General features: G+C 41.9%; 1 protein-coding gene across 2 annotated transcripts in view; it reads right to left on the bottom strand.

Moving 5' to 3' along the window:
• Positions 1–6,679: 6,679 nt before the first annotated feature.
• The window catches only part of LOC110489165 (gamma-aminobutyric acid receptor subunit beta-2), an 87,864-nt gene continuing 83,809 nt past the window's right edge, over positions 6,680–10,734 (bottom strand). The window contains exons 9-10 of one of the 2 annotated variants that reach the window (XM_021561774.2): positions 10,539–10,679; positions 6,680–7,120 (exon numbers count right to left, since the gene is read on the bottom strand). In XM_021561774.2, coding sequence (XP_021417449.2) covers positions 6,734–7,120; positions 10,539–10,679 — 528 coding nt within the window. In that variant the 3' untranslated portion in view covers positions 6,680–6,733. The remainder of the gene's footprint in view (positions 7,121–10,538; positions 10,680–10,734) is intronic. The other variant, XM_036943378.1, reaches the window with a different exon arrangement.

The raw sequence follows: 10,734 nt of genomic DNA, 5'->3' as shown, positions 1-10,734 counted from the left end.
AGAGATTGGAAACCCAAATTGGTCTACACGGACAAGTTCTGGCCATGGTATAGGTCTTATTTGTCGTAAAGACATCATTTTGTCTCTGTGAATGGTCTGTCCTCTGATAAATAAACTGTACATTTCGGTGTTCCTCAAGGTTCCGTTTTAGGACCACTATTGTTTTCACTTTATATTTTACCTCTTGGGGATATCATTCGAAAACATAATGTTAACTTTCACTGCTATGCGGATGACACACAGCTGTACATTTCAATGAAACATGGTGAAGCCCCAAAATTGCCCTCGCTAGAAGCACGTGTTTCAGACATAAGGAAGTGGATAGCTACAAACTTTCTACTTTTAAACTCGGACAAAACAGAGATGCTTGTTCTAGGTCCCAAGAAACAAAGAGATATTCTGTTGAATCTGACAATTAATCTTAATGGTTGTACAGTCGTCTCAAATAAAACTGTGAAGGACCTCGGCGTTACTCTGGACCCTGATCTCTCTTTTGAAGAACATATCAAGACTGTTTCAAAGACAGCTTTTTTCCATCTACGTAACATTGCAAAAATCTGAAACTTTCTGTCGAAAAATGATGCAGAAAAATTAATCCATGCTTTTGTCACTTCTAGGTTAGACTAGTGCATTGCTCTACTTTCCGGCTACCCGGATAAAGCACAAAATGAACTTCAGTTAGTGCTAAATACGGCTGCTAGAATCCTGACTAGAACCCCAAAATTTGATCATATTACTCCAGTGCTAGCCTCCCTACACTGGCTTCCTGTCAAGGCAAGGGCTGATTTCAAGGTTTTACTGCTAACCTACAAAGCATTACATGGGCTTGCTCCTACCTATCTCTCTGATTTGGTCCTGCCGTCCATACCTACACGTACACTACGGTCACAAGACGCAGGCCTCCTAATTGTCCCTAGAATTTCTAAGCAAACAGCTGGAGGCAGTGCTTTCTCCTATAGAGCTCCATTTTTATGGAATGTTCTGCCTACCCATGTGAGAGATGCAGACTCGGTCTCAACCTTTAAGTCTTTACTGAAGACTCATCTCTTCAGTGGGTCATATGATTGAGTGTAGTCTGGCCCAGGAGTGTGAAGGTGAACGGAAAGGCTCTGGAGCAACGAACCGCCCTTGCTGTCTCTGCCTGGCCGGTTCCCCTCTTTCCACTGGGATTCTCTGCCTCTAACCCTATTACAGGGGCTGAGTCACTGGCTTACTAGGGCTCTTTCATACCGTCCCTAGGAGGGGTGCGTCACTTGAGTGGGTTGAGTCACTGATGTGATCTTCCTGTCTTGGTTGGCGCCCCCCCTTGGGTTGTGCCGTGGCGGAGATCTTTGTGGGCTATACTCGGCCTTGTCTCAGGATGGTAAGTTGGTGGTTGAAGATATCCCTTTAGTGGTGTGGGGGCTGTGCTTTGGCAAAGTGGGTGGGGTTATATCCTTCCTGTTTGGCCCTGTCCGGGGGTGTCATCGGATGGGGCCACAGTGTCTCCTGACCCCTCCTGTCTCAGCCTCCAGTATTTATGCTGCAGTAGTTTGTGTCGGGGGGCTAGGGTCAGTTTGTTATATCTGGAGTACTTCTCCTGTCCTATCCGGTGTCCTGTGTGAATTTAAGTATGCTCTCTCTAATTCTCTCTTTCTCTCTCTCAGAGGACCTGAGCCCTAGGACCATGCCTCAGGACTACCTGACATGATGACTCCTTGCTGTCCCCAGTCCACCTGGCCGTGCTGCTGCTCCAGTTTCAACTGTTCTGCCTGTGATTATTATTATTTGACCATGCTGGTCATTTATGAACATTCGAACATCTTGGCCATGTTCTGTTATAATCTCCACCCTGCACAGCCAGAAGAGGACTGGTCACCCCACATAGCCTGGTTCCTCTCTAGGTTGCTTCCTAGGTTTTGGCCTTTCTAGGGAGTTTTTCCTAGCCACCGTGCTTCTTCACCTGCATTGCTTGCTGTTTGGGGTTTTAGGCTGGGTTTCTGTACAGCACTTTGAGATATCAGCTGATGTACGAAGGGCTATATAAATAAATTTGATTTGATTTGATTTTATACCGTGAATTATAAGTTAAATAATCTGTCTGTAAACAATTGTTGGAAAAATTACTTGTGTCATGCACAAAGTAGATGTCCTAACCGACTTGCCAAAACTATAGTTTGTTTACAAGAAATGTGTGGAGTGATTGAAAAACGAGTTTTAATGACTCCAACCGAAGTGTATGTAAACTTCCAACTGCAGCTGTATAATTAAATGTGGCATCAAATTGAAGCATATCAACATGTCCCCTTTCAACAGTGAATATTATGAAATGCCTTGTAACTTGCAGGGAAGATATTTGAAAACCCAAATGGACAGTATAGCACCAAATCTACCCAGTTGATTTATGATTTCTAGAATGACTCGTTTCACATTTGTCTCCAGCGATCCTAAGGTAAAATAAATATAAAGCAATTGCAATTCATATTTACGATCCCCTTATCCAAACATCTCACTCATTTACCTAGGTCTTATCAGTAGCTCTTATCAATTTGTGAATTACACTGCATGGAAAATTGTATTATTTCTATTGGGAAGAAAGTTGTTCCATTTGGTGTTGATGTTGTTCCACTTGGTGTTGATGTTGTTCCACTTGGAACCGACAGGTCGTTGGATCTTATTGGTCGTCTCATCGTCTCATAAAGGTGGTAACATTGAGTAAAGTTCAGAATGTAGACAAACCTCCTCCAAACCTTCATTTCAACATATATAGAAGGTGAATGGCATACTATTCTCATTCTTAAATTCAAGTACAGAATATGTGTAGAGAAAAAAGTACATAAACAGTGAATGATGTTACATGTGCTTAACACGAGTCTAAATCTCCCTCTAAATGAATAGGCCTGGGACTGAACAAGTTTTTTTTTAAAACACCCTTCTCCTCCTATTTGTCCCAGCAGTGTAAACAGGCATGATGATCACTAGTCATAAATAATAACCATACTCACTTTTTAAAACATGAACTATTCAGCACTGTCCAACATTAAGTATTTAAATGCAGCCGTTTCCGCAACAGTAGTTGTCATATCAGAAGTAGGGAGGAGAAGGAATGGACTGATCCATTTTGAGTGGTGGTGGGTGTGGAATAATCAATTTTGAGTGGTGGTGGGTGTGGAAGAATCGGGTTTGAGTGGTGGTGGGTGTGGAAGAATCCATGTTGAGTGGTGGTGGGTGTGGAATAATCAATTTTGAGTGGTGGTGGGTGTGGAATAATCAATTTTGAGTGGTGGTGGGTGTGGAAGAATCCATTTTGAGTGGTGGTGGGTGTGGAAGAATCCAGTGAGTGTGTGAGAGAGTGAGGCTGAGTCAGGGGGATCTCTCTATTCTCTACTCTTGGCTTGTTGTGAGTGAGGTTTTATTCTCTCTCTCTCTCTCTGTCTCTTTCTCTCTGTCTCTCTCTCTCTGTCTCTCTCTCATCTCCATGATAGGAAGGGAGTAGGGACAGATATGATGATATCCCTGGGGATGGCTGATTGGCTGACTGGCAGGATGGCTGGGGATGGCTGATTGGCTGACTGGCAGGATGGCTGGGGATGGCTGATTGGCGCCACACCATACAACCCCACTACTACTTCACCATAGAAATGGATGCACTGCTGTGTTCTGAACCCATTATGAAGACAGAGAGAGAGAGAGAGAGAGAGAGAGAAAGAGAGAGAGAGAGAGAGAGAGAGAGAGAGAGAGAGAGAGATTACATCTGCAACCCTACATCTGTGGCTCGTTTGCCTGTTCCCTCTCAGAGCCTCTGTGTACACACAGTCTCTCCCAGTCACATCATGCATTGGACACAGTCTCTCCCAGTCACATCATACATTGGACACAGTCTCTCCCAGTCACATCATGTATTTTAATACAGTCTCTCCCAGTCACATCATGTATTTTAATACAGTCTCTCCCAGTCACATCATGCATTGGACACAGTCTCTCCCAGTCACATCATGCATTGGATACAGTCTCTCCCAGTCACATCATGCATTGGGTACAGTCTCTCCCAGTCACATCATGCATTGGGTACAGTCTCTCCCAGTCACATCATGCATTGGGTACAGTCTCTCCCAGTCACATCATGCATTGGACACAGTCTCTCCCAGTCACATCATGCATTGGACACAGTCTCTCCCAGTCACATCATGCATTGGGTACAGTCTCTCCCAGTCACATCATGCATTGGGTACAGTCTCTCCCAGTCACATCATGCATTGGACACAGTCTCTCCCAGTCACATCATGCATTGGGTACAGTCTCTCCCAGTCACATCATGCATTGGGTACAGTCTCTCCCAGTCACATCATGCATTGGGTACAGTCTCTCCCAGTCACATCATGCATTGGACACAATCTCTCCCAGTCACATCATGCATTGGGTACAGTCTCTCCCAGTCACATCATGCATTGGGTACAGTCTCTCCCAGTCACATCATGCATTGGGTACAGTCTCTCCCAGTCACATCATGCATTGGACACAGTCTCTCCCAGTCACATCATGCATTGGACACAGTCTCTCCCAGTCACATCATGCATTGGACACAGTCTCTCCCAGTCACATCATCCATTGGGTACAGTCTCTCCCAGTCACATCATGCATTGGGTATATGAAGTGCTATACATTATAGGCTGAATTACGTTTTAATTTAATTTAGATACATCTTCATAATGGCTGACAATCAATACACAAGTTATTTACATTAGTCATTATTATGAAATATTACAATTGGAATTTACAGGAACTTTGTACAAAATATGCTTGATGCGTCATGGCAACGTGGTTGATTCATCTCGGGTCCTGTCACAGTCATTTCTGGAGAGAAAAAAAATGGTTTTGACCCGTGCATAAAAAGACGGATGTTTTATTAGAGTCTGGTAGTTGGTAGGTAGTGGTAGAGCTTTAGTTTCCTCGCCGACAGGTAGCTGCTTTGAAAAGTCCACTAGAAAGAAATGGAAAAAAAAAATAAGAAAAATAAACAAAGAAAAAACTCAAAGTACAGGGTCAGGAAAAATTACATTCTTATTTTTCTGTAATGAATTTAAGCCTTTTTGATGTGATATCCGGCCACGGTACATTTTACCTGTTAGTTAGTTAGACTGCAACAAAATAAATAACAACAGACCCGTTTAAATAATATAATTCATTCATCATTTTTATACATCTGGTTTTTCATGAATATTTAGTTTATAAAAATGGACCTTGTCTTTTTCAACATGATATTTAAAACCTTATATCTACAATTCATCAAAACATAAAACCTAATCACAATGGAACGTGTCAAAGTTCTAGAACCAATAAACTCTATTGATACGATTGTGGATTAACTAGATTTATGCAGCAACTTTCATTGCAATGAAAGATGGGCTTAGCTCTCTTAACGTCCATCAGCAATGTAAATAAGCACCCCCTGGGTAATAAATAAATAAAGCAAACCTCTCTCCCCTTGATGCCGCCCACACTGGCAATGCAGAGGCAAGGGTTACACAGTACTGTCTCTCTCTTTTAAACCAGGGCAGTTTGATGTGATGGACTACTAGATTCTGAGAAGTACTACAAAGTCAGGTCAAAAACACTTGGCAGGTCAGAGCTTCAAGATCCACCATCTTACTATACCTTTACATATGAAACCTTCATGGGAACTTCAATGGCCAGAATGGATGATGGGTCATGACCTCTAGGTTAAAGGTCACGAACCCACAAAATGGCAGGACAGAAATGGCCGCACTGAAGTCCCATTGGAATGTCCATAGAGAAGAGTGCTCCCTATCTACCAGCTGTGGTAGTTTCACTTACAGTAGCCCGTTGTTGTTGGTCCCCAAGTGAAGCCCAAGCTCAGCCTAAGCTATGGGTGTGAAACGAGTGCTGCAGGAATGGTGCCTGCAACACTTCCTGCTACACAGAAGAAATAACCTTACCTAGTTAAAAACCAAAATGCTTTGTGCTCCATCGTTAAAGATGAAGATGCAGCAGAAATGAAACAGAAGCATGCTTTTTAAAAGGATGTTGTTGATATACAATAACTATAGGAAAATAATCTATCAAAGATCAACCCCATTTAAAATCCTTGAGAAAAGCTTTCATGGGATGCAGATAGCTCGGCTATGAACGAAACACACACACTAAAACAAAACAAATCCTTAAAGTAAACACAAGCATAAATATTTGATCCACAGAGAGTTAAGCTACAAAATGACAAATATTAGAGTGATATATTGACATTTCTTCGGGAACAGGCACAATGTTTGTCTGTCTGTCTTTTTAAAATCTCTCCTCTCCTCTGTTGAAGTGTCGGTCAGTCATTAGAGGTTATTCCCAGATCAGAAAAGTCATGGCAGATAGAAGCTGAGTGTAGAAGAAGTGTTTGGGTGTAGCGCTCCTTCCTTACAAAATTATTTTCTTTTATTTCACAAATTTCTTTAAAATGAATCAGAAAAAAAAGTTTCTCTCTCTCTCTCTCTCTCTCTCTCTCTCTCTCTCTCTCTCTCTCTCTCTCTCTCTCTCTCTCTCTCTCTCTCTCTCTCTCTCTCTCTCTCTCTCTCTCTCTCTCTCTCTCTCTCTCTCTCTCTCTCTCTCTCTCTCTCTCTCTCTCTCTCTCTCTCTCTCTCTCTCTCTCTCTCTCTCTCTCTCTCTCTCTCTCTCTCTCTCTCTCTCTCTCTCTCTCTCTCTCTCTCTCTCTCTCTCTCTCTCTCTCTCTCTCTCTCTCTCTCTCTCCTTAGTGAGCGTAGTAGAGCCAGTAGATCACGTTAAAGAAGGAGAACACGGTAGGGAAGATCATCCTGGACCACTTGTCGATAGAGTTCACATCAGCCAGGTCAGGGATGTTGACCTTGAGCTGCGAGGCCCGTCTCCGTAGGCGGGACTTCTTCTGGGTGGCGTGGCGCTCCAGGGCGCTGTGAGGTCCGCCGCCGTAGTTCTGGCGGGCCATGGCGGCCCTACGGTACTGCAGCGTGGAGCTGTCGTAGGCCAGCATGGTGTTGCGGGGGTCACCCAGACCCCCAGGGCCCAGGGACCTGGACAGCTCAGAAGGAACACCCCCCATCTCGTTCTTCATCTCCAGGGAACCAAACAGGATGTTGTCATCAGTCAGGGAGGCGGTCATCTGTGATACGAGGAGGGGGAGGAAGAGGAGGGGCCGTGAGAGGAAGTGAATGGAGGCAAGGTTCATAGATCTTATTCTTAAATCATCTATGCTTACTTAAAATACTTAGAAGGTGTCTATCTTTACTGTTAATTAAAATGAATTATGTGTGCATTTTATTAGTAATGTGTTTTTAGTTGTTCTCTTAGTTTATGATTGAGGGGTTTATCAAATACTGTTCTGTGGTTGTACTAATATATACTGTTCTGTGGTTGTACTAATAGACACTGTTCTGTGCTTGTACTAATAGATACTGTTCTGTAGTTGTACTAATATATACTGTTCTGTGGTTGTACTAATAGATACTGTTATGTGATTGTACTAATAGATACTGTTCTGTGGTTGTACTAATAGATACTGTTCTGTGGTTGTACTAATAGATACTGTTATGTGATTGTACTAATAGATACTGTTCTGTGCTTGTACTAATAGATACTGTTCTGTGCTTGTACTAATAGATACTGTTCTGTGGTTGTACTAATAGATACTGTTCTGTGGTTGTACTAATAGATACTGTTCTGTGGTTGTACTAATAGATACTGTTCTGTGGTTGTACTAATAGATACTGTTCTGTGGTTGTACTAATAGATACTGTTCTGTGGTTGTACTAATAGATACTGTTCTGTGGTTGTACTAATAGATACTGTTCTGTGGTTGTACTAATAGATACTGTTCTGTGATTGTACTAATAGATACTGTTCTGTGGTTGTACTAATAGATACTGTTCTGTGGTTGTACTAATAGATACTGTTCTGTGGTTGTACTAATATATTACATTTCTATAAGTCAATAGCTAGTCATTACACATAACTTTAAATTGGCAGTCCTGTAAATATACTATATATATATATATATATACACTACCATTTAAAAGTTTGGGATCACATAGAAATGTCCTTGTTTTTAAAGCAAAGCTCATTTTTTTGTCCATTAAAATAACATCAAATTGATCAGAAATCAAGTGTGGACACTGTTAATGTTGTAAATGACTATTGTATCTGGAAACGGCTGATTGTTAATGGAATATCTACATAGGCGTACAGAGGCCCATTATCAGCAACCATCACTCCTGTGATCCAATGGCACATTGTGTTAGCTAATCCAAGTTTATCATTTTAAAAGGCAAATTGATAATTAGAAAACCCTTTTTCAATTATGTTAGCACAGCTGAAAACTGTTGTCCTGATTAAAGAAGCAATAAACTGGCCTTCTTTAGACTAGTTGAGTATCTGGAGCATAAGCATTGGTGGGTTCGATTACAGGCTCAAAATGGCCAGAAACTGAAACTCGTCAGTCTATTCTTGTTCTGAGAAATTAAGGCTATTCCATGAGAGAAATTGCCAAGAAACTGAAGATATCGTACAACGCTGTGTACTACTCCCTTCATAGAACAGCGCAAACTGGCTCTAACCAGGATAGAAAGAGGAGTGGGAGGCCCCGGTGCACAACTGAGCAAGAGGGCAAGTACATTAGAGTGTCTAGTTTGAGAGTCGCAAGTCCTCAACTGGCAGCTTCATTAAATAGTACCCGCAAGACACCAGTCTCAACGTCAACAGTGAAGAGGCGACTCCGGGATGCTGGCCTTCTAGGCAGAGTTGTGAAGAAAAAGCCATATCTCAGACTGGCCAATGAAAAAAAAGATTAAGATGGGCAAAAGAACGCAGACTGGACAGAGGAACTCTGCCTAGAAGGCCAGCATCCCGGAGTCGCCTCTTCACTGTTGACGTTGAGACTGGACAGAGGAACTCTGCCTAGAAGGCCAGCATCCCGGAGTCGCCTCTTCACTGTTGACGTTGAGACTGGACAGAGGAACTCTGCCTAGAAGGCCAGCATCCCGGAGTCGCCTCTTCACTGTTGACGTTGAGACTGGACAGAGGAACTCTGCCTAGAAGGCCAGCATCCCGGAGTCGCCTCTTCACTGTTGACGTTGAGACTGGACAGAGGAACTCTGCCTAGAAGGCCAGCATCCCGGAGTCGTCTCTTCACTGTTGACGTTGAGACTGGACAGAGGAACTCTGCCTAGAAGGCCAGCATCCCTGAGTCGTCTCTTCACTGTTCACGTTGAGACTGGTGTTGAGACTGGTAATGATCAATTAGCCTTTTAAAATTATCATTTTGGATTAGCTAACACAATGTGCCATTGGATCACAGGAGTGATGGTTGCTGATAATGGGCCTCTGTACGCCTATGTAGATATTACATTCAAAATCAGCTGTTTCCAGCTACAATAGTCATTTACAACATTAACAATGTCTACACTGTATATCTGATCAATTTATGTTATTTTAACAGACAAAAAATGTTATTTTCTTTCAAAAACAAGGACATTTCTAAGTGACCCCAAACTTTTGAACGGTAGTGTAATATATATATAAATCATTCTCATGGTGAAATTATCTTCATTGTCATCTCATAATTTCAGCCAGCATGTGGTTAACATTCTGTCTAGTCAGAACAAGACAAACCAAGTAAACAAACAACGTAAACAAAAGGAAGAAATGTGAGAGGATAAAAAGGTTGAGAGAAACAGTAATAAGGAAATATTGCAAAGATGAAGTAGAGCTTAAGGTTGAAGGTTCAGGGGTCAAAGTTAGGTTTAGGTTAGGAGAGACGCTGTGAGGACTGAGGAAGTGGATCGTAAGTTTCTTCATCCATAGCCTGACTTCAGAATCAAACAAAACATCTCTAAATCAAAAAGATTTTCAACTTAATAGTTGAAGAAAAAAAATCAATGATATCTGTTGTTTATACTCTGTTCCAAGGCCACTCAGTTGGCAAAAATCAGAATGAGAAATAATATTTTGTCTTTTTCTTCTCTGTTAGGCTGAGTGATAATATGCCACTAACCATCTCATTTCCTTTCAATTGCTTCACTTGTTATTTGGGAGAGTTGTCAATTTACCTCAGATATTCATTTTTCTGTCATACCAACATTAGCTTTGGAATAGTTTGTAATTACAACCAGCATTTCCTGTCCCCCCCCCCATTTTATAGGTTTCCCATCAATTAAAGGTGTATAATATCTTCACTGAGAAGTAGACTCTGTACCAAATGGCACCCTATTCCCTATTTTGGCCCTGGTCAAAAGTAGTGCACTAAATAGAGAATATGGTGCCATTTGGAACGCAGGTTCAAACTATGCTGTAATTTATTCAACCACTACAATGACGTGTTTGTCAGGAAAATGCATGAAGAGCAAATCAAGAGAAGGGGAAAAAAACACAATGGTGGGAAGTGATGATTAAAGTTGCCTTTAAAAATCTATAGAATCAAATTAAAAGAAATGCACAAAAATACTACAGCATTTTCCTCTGATCGGGCGGGTTGATTCAGATTGATGACATTTGTTAAAGTTTTGACTTTCAAAACCTTCCAGTACCTTATTTCTTTGCTCGCCTAGTCCTAATGCGGCATCGTCCACAAAGATGGGATCCCACATCGTGTCATACGCGTCAATTTCCCTCTGTTTCATTCTGGCATACAGAGCATCATCTCTCTGAACTACATTTCCCACCATCCACTGCAAGCATACAAAATCAGCACTGTTACCATGGAGAAATCGCAGCTTGCTGTCA

This window comes from Oncorhynchus mykiss, chromosome 14 (genome assembly GCF_013265735.2).
Source record: "Oncorhynchus mykiss isolate Arlee chromosome 14, USDA_OmykA_1.1, whole genome shotgun sequence".
Taxonomy (NCBI): Eukaryota; Metazoa; Chordata; class Actinopteri; order Salmoniformes; family Salmonidae; genus Oncorhynchus; species Oncorhynchus mykiss.
Note: the sequence above shows the minus strand (reverse complement) of the source record. Positions and strands in the feature narration are given on the sequence as shown.